The sequence below is a fragment of the Cenococcum geophilum genome, assembly GCF_001692895.1.
Source record: "Cenococcum geophilum 1.58 unplaced genomic scaffold K441scaffold_56, whole genome shotgun sequence".
Lineage (NCBI taxonomy): Eukaryota > Fungi > Ascomycota > Dothideomycetes > Gloniales > Gloniaceae > Cenococcum > Cenococcum geophilum.
In genome coordinates, this window is record NW_027137614.1 from 30,373 (window position 1) to 43,336 (window position 12,964).

At 47.7% G+C, this 12,964-nt stretch overlaps 6 protein-coding genes across 6 annotated transcripts; 2 read left to right on the forward strand and 4 right to left on the reverse strand.

Moving 5' to 3' along the window:
- Window positions 1-401: 401 nt before the first annotated feature.
- K441DRAFT_644795 (uncharacterized protein) lies at window positions 402-2,771 on the reverse strand. Its single transcript, XM_067646770.1, has 6 exons — window positions 2,390-2,771; window positions 2,218-2,341; window positions 1,593-2,154; window positions 1,213-1,533; window positions 984-1,136; window positions 402-931 (listed from the first exon to the last, which is right to left on the reverse strand). Exons 1-6 carry the CDS (start codon window positions 2,598-2,600, stop codon window positions 701-703), a joined length of 1,602 nt encoding a protein of 533 aa, XP_067498911.1. The 5' UTR covers window positions 2,601-2,771; the 3' UTR covers window positions 402-700.
- Window positions 2,772-2,829: 58 nt separating this feature from the next.
- Window positions 2,830-3,625, reverse strand: K441DRAFT_667504 (uncharacterized protein). Its single transcript, XM_067649849.1, has 2 exons — window positions 3,181-3,625; window positions 2,830-3,096 (listed from the first exon to the last, which is right to left on the reverse strand). Exons 1-2 carry the CDS (start codon window positions 3,418-3,420, stop codon window positions 2,878-2,880), a joined length of 459 nt encoding a protein of 152 aa, XP_067498912.1. The 5' UTR covers window positions 3,421-3,625; the 3' UTR covers window positions 2,830-2,877.
- Window positions 3,626-4,432: 807 nt separating this feature from the next.
- Window positions 4,433-7,027, reverse strand: K441DRAFT_667505 (pseudouridine synthase). Its single transcript, XM_067649850.1, has 4 exons — window positions 6,726-7,027; window positions 6,479-6,679; window positions 4,999-6,426; window positions 4,433-4,939 (listed from the first exon to the last, which is right to left on the reverse strand). The coding sequence occupies exons 1-4, from the start codon at window positions 7,013-7,015 to the stop codon at window positions 4,762-4,764; spliced, it is 2,097 nt and encodes a 698-aa protein (XP_067498913.1). The 5' UTR covers window positions 7,016-7,027; the 3' UTR covers window positions 4,433-4,761.
- A 141-nt stretch (window positions 7,028-7,168) lies between these two features.
- Window positions 7,169-8,816, forward strand: K441DRAFT_667506 (uncharacterized protein). The gene is made up of 3 exons (XM_067649851.1): window positions 7,169-7,363; window positions 7,415-7,516; window positions 7,565-8,816. The coding sequence occupies exons 1-3, from the start codon at window positions 7,260-7,262 to the stop codon at window positions 8,598-8,600; spliced, it is 1,242 nt and encodes a 413-aa protein (XP_067498914.1). The 5' UTR covers window positions 7,169-7,259; the 3' UTR covers window positions 8,601-8,816.
- A 66-nt stretch (window positions 8,817-8,882) lies between these two features.
- On the forward strand, window positions 8,883-11,598 carry K441DRAFT_699775 (uncharacterized protein). Its single transcript, XM_067653186.1, has 4 exons — window positions 8,883-9,321; window positions 9,374-9,647; window positions 9,700-9,844; window positions 9,897-11,598. Exons 1-4 carry the CDS (start codon window positions 8,983-8,985, stop codon window positions 11,098-11,100), a joined length of 1,962 nt encoding a protein of 653 aa, XP_067498915.1. The 5' UTR covers window positions 8,883-8,982; the 3' UTR covers window positions 11,101-11,598.
- K441DRAFT_619416 (uncharacterized protein) lies at window positions 11,288-12,787 on the reverse strand (the record flags this gene model as incomplete). The annotated part of the gene is made up of 3 exons (XM_067645875.1): window positions 12,431-12,787; window positions 12,326-12,376; window positions 11,288-12,005 (listed from the first exon to the last, which is right to left on the reverse strand). The coding sequence occupies exons 1-3, from the start codon at window positions 12,508-12,510 to the stop codon at window positions 11,288-11,290; spliced, it is 849 nt and encodes a 282-aa protein (XP_067498916.1). The 5' UTR covers window positions 12,511-12,787.
- Window positions 12,788-12,964: the final 177 nt, after the last annotated feature.

Consider the following 12,964-nt stretch of genomic DNA (forward strand, 5'->3'; position numbering starts at 1 on the left):
CCCTGGGTTGCTCTGCTGATCAATCTGGGGTTTTAGAGCCGCTCATAGTAAACATCGCAGATCGCACAATTTTATATCGGTCTTATAAAAGAAGCTGCAGTTCCTACCTTGCAATTCTTAAGCTATATTCCCGGTCTAGTAGGAAGATAAAGTTGAGATCTTTTACATCAGGGTCGGTGTTCCGCTTAAAAGCTTACCTTGGAACTAATGTTAGGGCATTGGCTTTTACGAACCTCAGTGTTCAGGCCGTCGGCGGGGAAGATATATCTCCGAGCATACCGTCAATTAGCGATTGTCTATTCAACACTCCTGAATTATTGTGTCTTGATGTCTTGAAAGCCTAGACTGTCTGAAATTGATCTGGCTCTGTGAGAGTGCTATAAGAGCGCCAAAAGGGTATGCACAAGCTGACGACATGATGTATGGAATTTATGTAGATCCATAGCCACTAAGGTCCCTTGGAATATAGAGCACCGTCTACTAAATCCACTAGTCTATTAGGACTCTTGCGAAACACCGGAATTCCGCACTATTGTCGTGAGACCTGGGCTTCTGATCGCGTAGTATCTATACTATGGGAGGGAGGATAAGAAATGATATATATCACGACAAAATATAACGCTTGATGGGCTCGCTAGAACTTGGGTCGAATATTTATTGGATAAAATTATATCCACTCCAGGAAAAACGTTCAATCAATCTACGTTATGCTGGGCTTCGACTCTGACTCGTACCGCGGAAGTCTCTCTTCACAAGATATTTCGTGTTTGCGATTCTTATCCGCCCTTATAAACCAAATGTACCCAACACTCAGGGTCACTACGGTCAAGGGGAGGGCTACCTCCAGCCACCTTACCATTGCAATCTTAGAGAATGACCCCGTCCTGCTGTTTTGGTTCTGATATTTTACTACATCTGTGCTGAAAAATGTCTGCCGCTTATTCAGCGGGGGTTTAGGGCCGGAGTAGAAATTTGGCACTTACAGAGACAAAAGTTGCAGGAAGAAAAATCAAAGTGACTACGGTGATTATTCGCATCGCGACGGCTTCTTTCTGTGCCATGATTCCAATATTGTGCATTTTTCGGGTAAGATCTTCCATACTTTCGGTTGCTTGACTCTGAAGGTGTTGCAGGATCTACAATAATAATCTTAGTATAAAAGATGCGTGACTATTGTTGTAGCGTTGCAGAGGGTACGGGCTGCGTGCTTACAAGATTTTTGCGATCATCGATAATTTGTACGAGTAGTTTAGCGCGCGCTATTTGCATTCTTGAATCATAGATCATATTATTCACTTGTGTGGCGAATTGCAGGATATCCTCCTCACAAGCCTCTTTCAGGTCGAAATTTTTGTTCTTTAGTAAGTTCTCGTAGAATTTGCGAAGAGATATGAGCACATCCATGTTAGCTTCTAAGACCATAACTACTTCATTTGTTTTGTCTTCGTAGTCTTGCACTGCCTGAAGATCATCTGGACGGTATTCCCGTCGATGCTCGCCCATGCCACGTGGACCCCATACTGCGATATGTGTCTGAGGCAGGTTTATTAGTATTTGTATAGTCACTAAGTTTGCGCTTGGGTTTTCTTTACCTCGTTATCTACTACGTCCTCTAACCATTGGACATACCAGCGCCAGTCTTCGGTTGACCAGTGTGAGTTTAGCAGGTGCACTGCTAAGCTAGACTTAAAGCATTCTGCTGGTGTCCCGAAGGATTTGTCTTCCGGCCTCCCATCTTTACCCGTCATATCTTGAATCCGTTTCTTTATTTCCAAATTGCCTTTCGTGACTATCCAGAGAGTTGTTCCTTCATCCACATCAAATTGATGATGGAAAGCTGCCTGCCGAATAGACCACTCTTTATTCTTCGTAGGAGTACTAGGTGAGAGGCAGCTAACAGTCTTGAGATTGTAGCAAAGCTGGAACTGCCGTCCACTTCTGCCCAAGGCAGGAACTGATTGTCTGCGAGCAGAATTACTCAACAGCGTTTGCTCGCGAAAGCCACTGAATCGCAGGTCCCGCGGCAGGTTCTGGGCACCAAAAACAGAGATGAAGTCGAGATATCCGGGCATGACTTGATGATAACTTAGAATTCGGACAAGCATCCTTCGGGTTATTTTGAGGGACGCTCGCGAGTGTGCCGCCCATAGGAAGCTGTATGATAACCTTTTGTTAGCACAACTGCTGTTCGAATTGAGATCTACCGGTTTCCCTCACATGAAGCGACATTTCGGGTCAACTTTCGTTGCTACAGATCCCGGGCTATTTGGGTCCGTGGTTGACTGATCCCCTAGCCATTCCTTCAGAGCCGCATCGCTCAATATGTTTTGTTTTTTGAAAGCTTTATAGGTAAGTAGATGGGTTGAAGTGACCAGAGGCGAGGACTTACGGGCGCCTTGACCCGTAGGTCGGAAATCCCGAAATGGAACATCTGCATCTGTATCCTTTTCTACCAATAGCTTCGGCACCGCAGTGTCAAGTCGAGATGTGTATGCCTGGAGGGCGCCGAGATATGAAGCTCGATAGACAAGATTTTGGGGGTAGGACACGCTGTTCTCGTAGGAGAACTGAAAGTCTGCGGGAAGTTGCAGAGTACCCATAGTTCACCTGTGGGCTCGTGCGTAACCAAAGATGCGTGTTAGTTGTTGATTTCGTGCTGATATGGGTACACTGGGGAGTCGAAAGAGTACATATAATCGTGGATTTATGAGATGTAAGGCACAAGAATATTGGATTTGCCCTGCCACAACGAGGCTGTGGTAGTGTAGTAGGCTTCGATTTGAAACCCTCGCAGCCAGCAACAAGGTTACACACAACAGGAGAGTTATTCTGAATTCGACGCCTTATGTCATGGCGGATTTTATTGCATGTCTAAAATCATTGGCTAATATAGTTCCGGTGAATCTGCTCGACGTGGCTGCTCATTTGGATCCTCATCTCGCTCATTCGCAATCTCGTCTCTGTCCGCCTTATATAACCACTTGGTAAGCAACACTTGGTCGTGGAAGTGCTATTGGGATATAAATGGAAATTATTGGGGCTACCTACAGATTTCAGTGACTCGGGTATATTAAAAATATACTTGTCTCCAATCACCTAAGCAGAAAGAAGTCGTGTCAGTCCCATGTACAAGTACAACAGATAATGCGGGTTGCAAGGTTGCTGGGTGGGGCAACATACGCGGCGCTCTTTGAAGGTATGATCCGGGAACTTTCTTTCCAGAAACGCCTTGAGTTTCTCCCACTTTAGTCTATATGTGGGATACGAATCCTGCCTCAGAAGTTTCGGCGGCTGTTGGGATTTCTCGGCCTGAGTTTTATAATTTGTAACCTTGCGCCTCGGGTTTCCACATTTGAGCATTGAAGAATTGCGAGAACTGTTCGTCGAGACAGTATCACTTCGAGATACTGGTGAATACATGGGTCCGGAGTCAATAGGCGTTGCTCTTGGGACTGGGAAGTGGGCTGCAAAGGGATGGTAAAGTTTCCGTCTCGCTTTTCAGGCTGATCGAAAAGCATTGACTCAGAATTTGAAGAGAGGACTCATAGTTCACGACTGCGTGGGAGGCCTCCTATCTTAGGCATTTGTATGGGTTCATCAGGCTGAGGGAAATAAGGCAACGGCTTCAGCCTTCTGTGCCGGTGACTCCAGCTCGGCCGAATTGATTGGCGGGGAGAGAACCTCAATGCAACATTTGGGGCGGCAGTCGTCCTGTTCATAATGTTAGCCGATCGGGCCTAATGGGAACGAATACCAAATACTCTCTAGCCTTATTCGACCTTTGTAATATTCGCCCTTGGGCGCATGTTTTAGAATACACGAGATAAAAATTTTGAGGCATGTTATACGAGGCTAAGATGCTTAGAGCAGGGCAGCTCAAACCTCTAGAGCAGATAACCTTTTTCGTTGATGTCGTGTCTAAGTATTCTATCATTCCTAAAAGAGTGTGAGGTGATAAACACTCACGCTAATTGAGTAGCGCTTAGCTTTCCGATGCCCTGAAACTTGCAAACTCATTATACTGAAGGAACGCGCGGACAGACGAAGACGGGCGAGTTTGGCCACATATTTTCCAGTCCAGACTACCCTATTAGATTGTCATTGATGTTTGAGATCTACCTCAAGAGTTATTTGATGGATTAGGGCCACGCCGTACTTTTAAACTCTGTAAATGGCTGTCAGACAGTTTTCTTCTAGCAAAGACTACTTCAGCCGCAACTATGTCACTTTCGTTGAGCTGCCATAATTGAGTTGTTTTCGTCGACATTTATATTCCTGTGTCCTTTCATATGAGATTAGTTCGAATATCGCGAAGGAATGTGCGGTGTTTGTGCATGGTGGAGCTGGTAAATGGATCTAGCAATGAAATCGAGGAATTTACCAAGTCCGCCAGGGTTAGAAATATAAGGGCTAGCGCTCAGTAATGCAACCATCGGCCTGCCATAAATTGTGCCATCAACTGTAACTATTCAAACTCCGTCAACAATAAAGGGGGAAGGGGCGAAAAGGGATGAGTAATCCCCGTCTCGTCGTGTATTTGGCCTTGCGTCAATAAAAATATTGTGAATGTAACTTTAGATCCTGGCATGAAATGAGCAGAATGGCTCCAAGTATTTCAGAATGAGAAAGGAAAGCACTGTAGTTCTGAGGTAGGTCGATATATCATTCAGAAGCTTTGCCTCGTCCATGTAAGCCTAGTCTAGCTAAAGCTTTGTGTGCTGAACAATATGCTAGAATTCAGAGAAACCAATGATGATAAGTTTATCCTTCGCCACCATCAGCGCCATCTTCGGACTCTATTTCGTTCCACTTGTCTTGCTGTCTGCTTTTGCCCTTGTTGCTACCGATTGGATCTTGAGTAGCGGCGATGCCGCTAGAAGTAAGGTAGAGAAATGTTGGTTCTTTGTAGTTGTCAATGTGCGTAAAAAGGGTGTTGAAACTATTGGATCTTTCAGTAAAAATTAAAGCTGTGGAGGCACTTCAATCATGGCTACTTACTGGTTTCCTTCCTCTTCCTCTCGGAAAATTCTCTCGTAGATCTCCCTCTGTTTGAATTCATTGATAACTTGTTCATACCTACTAAAATCAATATTCTCTCTTCCATGTCTCTCTGCTTGATGGGTGTTGTAGCTGTCGAAAACGGGCTGTTCCAGCAAGAGACCGAGACCGGGAACTCTCGGAATGCTCAAATTTACGTCTTCAAATGATTCTGTGATTCTGCTTGTTGGGCAGCCGCACCGTACTACCAGCGCAGCCATGCCGACCATCTTGCGAATTTGATGCATCATGAAGCTCTGTCCATGAACTTTTAAGCTTAGCCATTCGGTACCGTTGATGATTATAGGTTTCTCGCCGGTCTTGAATGACTTGATATGTCTTTTCGCGGATGGATCCTTGAACTTTTTTAACGTTGTGTAGTTGTGATAGTTTTTGGTTCCTATGTATTGGTCAAGAACTTCTTGAAGACGCGCTATCCGAGCGGGTGAGATACGGTAAGCTTTCCTAGCATTTATGTATGCTTTCTTTAGAGGTTTCATGGTGGCCTCAAGAGCTTTCTTTTCAGGTGTTGAATCAGGAAGGGGGACGATGTCGTCGATGCTATTCACTATGAAGTCTGCTTCGCTAGTATTGGTGATTTTATGGTGAGAAATGACTTCGGTGTCCAAATTAGGGGCACTCAATGTCTCTTTGACATCACCTCCAACGCTGGGCTGGGCCTCCTCAATTTCGATGGTCTGAGTTGTTTGCGGTGGCGCCTGCAAGCTTGGTTCCCCCCCTCTTACTTCCTCTGAAGCATAATCTCCCTGCGCGATTTTGCCATCAGCATGATCGATGACTTTAGTCGGTTGTATCTTGTCAGCTTCTAGTTGGGCACTAGTACGTGGGCCACCTTCCTCTATTCCATCAGCTTCGTACAGAGCCATCTCTATTAGAGGTCGTATAGACCCATCCAAAGTCTCGAGTATAGGCTTGATGTGTTTTTCTTCCACTTCAGGCCAGAAATTCGCGACCTCTTCTTGCCGTCTGTTGTATTCATCCAGCTCACCAAACTTTTCCGCCAATTCAACGAGCTTCTTTCCCAAAAAGCTTGAAGGGTGTGGAGGAAGGAATGAATATGTTGGTATCAGGTATTCGTACCACCGCGAGTCACATGCCTGGTAGCAACTGAAGGCACCTGTTGTTCGTTCAATACCCCATATCCTGATTTGAGGGGAAAGGTGGCTGTTTATTTTCTCGACAATATCTGAGTCTTCGATAATCAACTTTAAGGAAATTACGTTGCCAGCAGCGTGAACTCCTTTATCCGTCCTTGCGCAGCGCACGAGCGAGGATTTTTTGGGGTCGTCCGCATTGGCTTTGGAGATTGCTCCAGCGGCTACGAAGGCCGTGAAGAGGTCACCCTCAATCGTCTTTTGAGTAGTGTCTCTTTCAGCGAGTTAGCGTAATTAGCTCCAGGTAGGGCGATCTTAGTGTTTACATTTGCATTCCCTTATAGCCAGTTCCAGAGTATCCAAGCAGAACAGCAACTTTGCGTTTAGGCTTTCTCTCCTCTGCATCAATCTCATCCTTAGAGAATGCTGACGGTAGAACTGAGTCAAATTTCTTGCCATCCTCTTCTATTTTTCGCCGCTTTGACTGCTCGGCCTCGTTGCGGCCTCTTCTGTCTAGTTGCTCGCGGCTTGCTTAGTTAGATTTGCGCTTCAATAGGGCAATTGGCTCGTTACAAGTGATCCCGACGTCCCAGATTCTTTTTCTTATCTCCACCGCGACTGCCATGCTGCAACTTTCCCTTACCTTCCCATTTGTGTTTTCTGTCATTTCGGCCCGAGCCACCACGCTGTTGGTCTGGGACGTTTTCGCCAGGTGACTTATTGCGCGTAGACTTGGGAGCTTGGTTTTTTGTAGGTTTAAAGTCCATTGTGGCCGTTGAAGAAGTACTTTGGGGGTTTTCAGGAACCTCCCAGGCGCTGGCCACAGGAACATCTGCAGTTTGTACTGTATAAGAATTTGGCATTGAACATCAGCACTCTAAGTTTCATCGGCAGATTTTCGTCGGAGGCTTCCTTGGCGCTCAGGCAGAATTATATACCGCCAAACTTACCGCAATATATAGGGCTGGCTATCAATCGCGTTTGCGATGCATTTCCTTCTGCCTTGGATCTCACCTCACCCACCACCTCTTCATCGTTGAACGTCAAAAATCTGTATCGGATGAGCAATTTAGTGTCCTCGGAGTGCTGAGCCTCTCAGGAGCAGACATGGATCCCGTGGAACTTGCGCGAGTCTTCGTCAAGACAGTTGTGCGCATGTTTTACGAGACTGAGCACGTCGTAGTCATCGATGCGCTTGTATTCCATGGAGCGTGCGTCTATATGCGCGTTCTTTACATAAGGCTCTAGCTGATGAGTCCTAGGCTATCACTTGCTGACGTTGCTATGGTTTTGGATTATGGCAAACAACTCAAGACAGCCCAGAAACTCTGTGGTAAACTGAAAGAAGGTGGACTTGTTTCGGTGTAAGTGTGCAACACTCTTAAAGAGAGGCTTATCTCTGACTTCCTTAGATTTGCTCGCCCTGAACTTCGTGATGGGGCCATGAAAGCCATTACTCGAGAATACTACTACGTCGACTACCGCCGAGCCATCGATGCAACCAAATATCGGATACATATGTTGGATGAGAGAATAAAGGACCACAGCAAGCCGACACAAGAAAAGAAGGAGTTTTTTTGTCCACAATGCAGGTCACAATGGACGACAATGGAGGTTCTGGATAAGATAGATCCTCTAGGGCGAGAAAGCGGGTTCCTTTGCAAGCAATGCGACCATCCTCTTGATTCTATCCACAATACACGAGATGCTGAGCCAGAGAATGACGATACACCTGCGAAGTTCAACAGGCAATTTGCGAGTCTTCTGAAACTGATGCAAGAAATTGATCAAGTTACCATTCCGGCTATCGAAGGCGAAGAAGCCGTACAACGTGCGATTGAGCTTCCTCGTGACAGTGAGATTAATCCAGCTGCGAAACATGAGCCGGTAGCAATGCAGACAGTTCGACCTACCGCCGTGAAAGGGATTGCCACCGATCCTGAGAAGATCGAAATTTCCATCGCTACAGACAAGGAGTACACAGAGGCAGAACGAGCCGCAGAGGCTCAGAGAAATGCTCAAATTGCCAAACAGAATCAGCTTCCCGAGTGGCATGTCAAGTCGACTGTAGACAACAAAGAGTATACCACAGGTGTGACTAGCTCAACTCTTCCGGTTAACGGAGCCGATACACCTTCCTATAAGCTGGAGCCTGAAGATGATGTTAAGAAGACTGGAGATCCAACGCTGGATGCTTACTTCGAGCAATTGAAAGCAGAGCAAGAACGACAAGCCAAGGAGGCTCAAGAAGAAGAGGAGGAGGAGGAAGATGATGATGATGAGTTTGAAGATGTAGTCGCTCTGGAAACGAATGGGACTCCAGATGTAAAAAGGGTGAAGGTAGAATCACCTGTCCAGAAGATCGAACTAGCTTCTCCCGCTAGAGTGCCATCTCCTCTAGCTCTAGGGGAGGAATCTGATGAGGATGAGTTTGAAGATGCTATTTGAGTTCGGTTGCATACAGCGACGGAGTTGCGGTGATTTTTGGAGTCTTATATCTCTCGGTATTGGCATTTTTATTGGCGTAATAGATAAGCTCAAGAGAGTGAAAAGGCAGTTCGAAAGCGCGATGCCTCTCGTGCAATTGTATCAATAGCTCGTGCAAAGGTCATAAATATAGATATTTGGTTCAAAATGTTAGTAATGCTAGCTCTTCTTAAGGCCCACTAGGGGATCATTCAGCCCTATGGAGGCATACAATGATTTAGCGAGCATCACCCACTTCCCCACCACGAACATTACAAACTCCGAGATCCTTTGATTTCTGACCCATCAAGTGCGATCCGATACATCTTTCCCACATGGAGCAATTATAGCGCGAACTCGAACCATGGCCGCACCAATATCTGCCGCCGCAAATTCTCTTTTGACCCTCCTCCGCCAAACCACCATCGACGACCACGAAGAGGTCCTGAAAGCCGCCAATGCCGCACTCAAGAAGACCAAATCGGACTTAGAAGCGCAGCATGTTAAGGCTGTCGCACTGTTGAACCTCGAAAGATACGATGATGTGCTCAAGGTTTTTGAGGACGGCGGAGATAGGTTGAAAGAGAGGGCGAAGTTGGAATATGCATATGCGTTGTATAGGGCTGGACATCAGGTTGAGGCGGTGAAAATTGCGGAGGCTGTGGATGGTGGGCGTGGGGTGAGGCACGTTCTGGCCCAGGCAGTAGGTTTGAGTGGTTTTGGATATGTGGACATCCGATTGATGTTTGATACAGGCATACCGTACGGAAAACTTTGAGCAAGCAGCGGAAGTTTACAGACAGCTATCAGGCAGACAGGCCGCTGTGGAGGACGAAGAAAATGATCTCAGGATCAACAGCGGAGCTGTGGATGCACAATTAGAATGGACAGGGCTCGGACATCTGGCACAGAAAAAGAAGCCAGCAAGGGAGGATATGGAGGCTTTTGAGACGGCATACAATGCAGCATGTGGAAGCATATCTAGAGGGGAGTTCGGCCAAGGGGAGATCCTGCTGAAGAGAGCAAAGGGTTAGTGACCTCTGCTCTGGGGCTTCGACACGCTAGCTGACTCGAGTCCTAGACCTATGTAATGCCTTGGAGGACCTTACAGAAGCCGAGAAAAAGGCAGAATTGTTGCCGATAATTGTGCAACAGGTATACGTCCTTATTCAACTGGGCAAGGTCGACGAAGCTGAAGAGCTCTGCATAAATATCCCATTTGCGGAGTATGTATTGTTAGAGGACAAAGTATTTTACCTGGTAACTGACGTGCTATAGAATCCGCGAACTCTCAACTCGACATATTGGTCAGGTTAACTCCCTATCAGCGTCGAAACTTCATACGAACCCATACCTATCACACCGTCTCTTCCATTCTACACCAAAGCGCGACAAGACCGACCAGCACTTTAAATTCCAAGCGAACATTCTCCACCAGGATGAGTACGTAATGGATCTCCTATCAAAGAAATATGCCGGGGTAGCCAACTCCACTGCGGCCTATATCTCTGAGCATCCATCTCCAACCACATCTCCGGATGTTAACTCCGTTGCCGTCCTTAATGCGGCCGCACACGCACACAATGCAACTGGCAAAGCCGCCTTAAAAGAAATCATTCCCCTCCTTGAGAAACGGCCCAATGATATTGGCCTTTTACTCACAATCACAAATCTCTACATCTTAACAAATAATCACGCTGCTGCCGTCAACCTCCTCGAAACCTTCTTCAAGCGCCTCGAACAATCTGCCACTCTCTCCGACCTGGACGCCCGCTTCGCTCCCGGTCTCATCGGTACTCTAGTCTCCCTCTATGCTCTGCAAGGTCGGAAATCCCAAAGCAAATCCGAACTCGCAAAGGCAGCGAGCTACTGGCGACATAAGTCCAAAAACCCTCCAAAGGCACTGATGAGAGCAGCTGGTACTGCTCTATTAGAAAGCCAGAACCCGGAGGACCTAGCCAGCGCAGGCGAGATCTTCGCTGCGTTATACGAGCAGGACCACTCGGACCGCGCTGCTATAGCTGGCCTGGTCGCCGCACATGCAATCACGGATCCATCAAAACTCAACCCAGAGCTCGTCGGCTCGCTCCCGCCCGTCTCGCGTCTTGTGGCAGATATCGACGCCGCGGCACTCGAGGAGGCGGGCGTTGCGGTCCCGCCCGCGGCACCAGTGCCAGAGAGCAAGAAGCGGAGCGCGATGGGGAAAACCAAGCCGGTGAAGGCGAAAAGGATTAGGAAGAGCCATATGCCGAGTGATTTTGACCCCAACAAGAAGATGGATCCGGAGAGGTGGTTGCCAATGCGCGATCGTAGTTATTATAAACCTAAGGGCCGGAAGGGGAAGCAGAAATTGGCCGGACTCACGCAGGGAGGCGCGGTAAGTGAGGAGAAGGAGAAGGCTGTGAGTGAGCCGAGGGCAAGTGGTGGTGGAGGAGGGGCGGCGAAGAAGAAGAAAGGGAAAGGGAGGGGTGGGAAGTGGTAGGCTAGAGTTCGGCACGTCATAGCTGTGATAGTTATGGGTGTTGTGGAAATATGGTATAAGCACGAATGCTAAGAACAAGATTTGAATGCAAAAATATTTGCCGCGCCTCAAGCCAAAGGGCTATCCTGATTGGAATTTATCTAATTATATATCAGGCAGCGATGGCAGTAGTATCGCAAAAGGACAATTATATATCACTCTGCGATCGGCCACCACCGGCATAGCCCTTTTTCTTCCTCTCTCCCTTCGACTCCTTGCTATCAACCTCATCTCCCTTTCCATCCCCACCTCCCTCACTTGAAATCTTTGTTCCTAGCCACCCACTTCCCACCCCCTCACTCAACATCCCTTCCCTCACCCACGGCACCTCCACCACCCCGAGCTGGTCCCGTGCATACTGCACTAGCGTGTCCGCTCCCGGCGCCTCTTCCATAATCCCTAGCGCGCCTACCCGCGGTAGGTGCAGCGAGCTAGCCAGCCGCGTTTCTGAAGCAGGCGAGAGCAGAACTATGCGGGTTGCAGGAAGAGCTGGGTGAGCGAGAGAAGCGAGGTGCGTCAGAATTGGAAAGTGTGCATGGGGGAGGGAGGATGACGGGGAAGGGTGTGGGAGAACGAGGAGGGATAGATGTGCAGGCGTTAGGGCTCCTGTGCCAGTAGGACCTGTTGCAGAAGATGGTTGTTGAGGGTTGTGCTCTGGTTGCAGGGAGCGCGGAGCGGAAAGCGCGGCGAGTGATTCGAGGTGGCGGGTTGCGCTGTTGAGGCCGATGGTGAGGTAAGCGGAGAGAGCTGGGACTGGTGGTGGAGGGCCTGGTGCTGGTTCTGAGGAGAGAGGAAGGCGTTTGCGCTTCTTGCCTTTGGAGCGGACTATGTGGGTATCACGGTGACGGCCGAGGGGTGCGAGGAGGCTGTAGGGTTAGCTATAGTAATGCGACGATGTGAAGAGGAGTTGGAGGGCGATGGGAAAGCAATGGGTGAATATAGATGAGGTGCCTTAAGAGATTTGAAGTTTGATATGTTCAAGCAATTTAGTAAAGACAACAGTAGCATTTGAAATTCAAGAAGTTTCCACGTTGAACCGTAAAGATAGAGGTATGTATGAACTGTTATTCGGGATGATGCGGAATCAGGCAATGTATTGGACTAAGAGATGATCATTGACCCAAACCATAAGACAAAATATTCAAAACAAGAAAGTATTCTACATATATGAGAGAAATATCCTTACTTGCAGAGCATATCTAAGATGATGTCGTGGTCCTTTGGAGCGATTTGCGGCCTAGCAGGGAGTAGTGTTGGTTTAGCAAGCCTGTATAATCAGTGGCTAACCTACCATATAGTTGCAGTGAACGGCGAATCGACCTTGAAGACCTGTTTTAGGCCCTTCTTCGACGGTGCTCCGCCCGGTGCCATTATGATAAGGTGAGCGGCGATTAGGGTGATGCAGCTTAATTGTAAAAAAATGTTGACACTGCCCTAGTATCTCTGCAAATATGTACGTTTCTACAATCAATACCAGATATAGTTGTGATTTTCCAAACCTGTTTGCTGTGTTGGAACAGCGTAGAACGGTAGGTTTGTGTTTGGACGGGACAGGATAGGAATTTCTTAGATAGCCTCTTTGGTCTCTGGGCGGTGCGTTCGGAGCGCCCGGATTGAATTTTCTGATGCAGCTAAGGCTAGGTCAATCGAAGCATTGGTGATAGTGACTGTACCTGCTCGTGATCGGTGCCTTGGTGTTGAGTTTTTCGCAGCACGGGCCAAGGTGGACCAATAAGCAGCGTGTGCCGTCCTCTTTGAACCTAGCGCGGCGCTAATGTTATCGACTCCCGCCGACAAGCCCAAGCTCTTGTGAAAGTGCCATTCT

Bases quoted from the DNA above. Each gene is read 5' to 3' on its own strand.
- K441DRAFT_644795 (XM_067646770.1), bottom strand. From the start codon at position 2,600: ATGGGTACTCTGCAACTTCCCGCAGACTTTCAGTTCTCCTACGAGAAC. The intron at 1,534-1,592 runs GTAAAGAAAACC...AACCTGCCTCAG, and splicing joins AGGACGTAGTAGATAACGAG to ACACATATCGCAGTATGGGG. The intron at 1,137-1,212 runs GTAAGCACGCAG...TTATTATTGTAG, and splicing joins TCGATGATCGCAAAAATCTT to ATCCTGCAACACCTTCAGAG.
- K441DRAFT_667504 (XM_067649849.1), bottom strand. From the start codon at position 3,420: ATGTATTCACCAGTATCTCGAAGTGATACTGTCTCGACGAACAGTTCT. The intron at 3,097-3,180 runs GTATGTTGCCCC...CTTTCTGCTTAG, and splicing joins ATACCTTCAAAGAGCGCCGC to GTGATTGGAGACAAGTATAT.
- K441DRAFT_667505 (XM_067649850.1), bottom strand. From the start codon at position 7,015: ATGCCAAATTCTTATACAGTACAAACTGCAGATGTTCCTGTGGCCAGC. The intron at 6,427-6,478 runs GTAAACACTAAG...ACTCGCTGAAAG, and splicing joins GGCTATAAGGGAATGCAAAT to AGACACTACTCAAAAGACGA. The intron at 4,940-4,998 runs GTAAGTAGCCAT...AAGATCCAATAG, and splicing joins GAGGAAGAGGAAGGAAACCA to TTTCAACACCCTTTTTACGC.
- K441DRAFT_667506 (XM_067649851.1), top strand. From the start codon at position 7,260: ATGGATCCCGTGGAACTTGCGCGAGTCTTCGTCAAGACAGTTGTGCGC. The intron at 7,364-7,414 runs GTGCGTCTATAT...GATGAGTCCTAG, and splicing joins GCGCTTGTATTCCATGGAGC to GCTATCACTTGCTGACGTTG. The intron at 7,517-7,564 runs GTAAGTGTGCAA...TGACTTCCTTAG, and splicing joins GAAGGTGGACTTGTTTCGGT to ATTTGCTCGCCCTGAACTTC.
- K441DRAFT_699775 (XM_067653186.1), top strand. From the start codon at position 8,983: ATGGCCGCACCAATATCTGCCGCCGCAAATTCTCTTTTGACCCTCCTC. The intron at 9,322-9,373 runs GTAGGTTTGAGT...TGTTTGATACAG, and splicing joins GGCACGTTCTGGCCCAGGCA to GCATACCGTACGGAAAACTT. The intron at 9,845-9,896 runs GTATGTATTGTT...GACGTGCTATAG, and splicing joins ATAAATATCCCATTTGCGGA to AATCCGCGAACTCTCAACTC.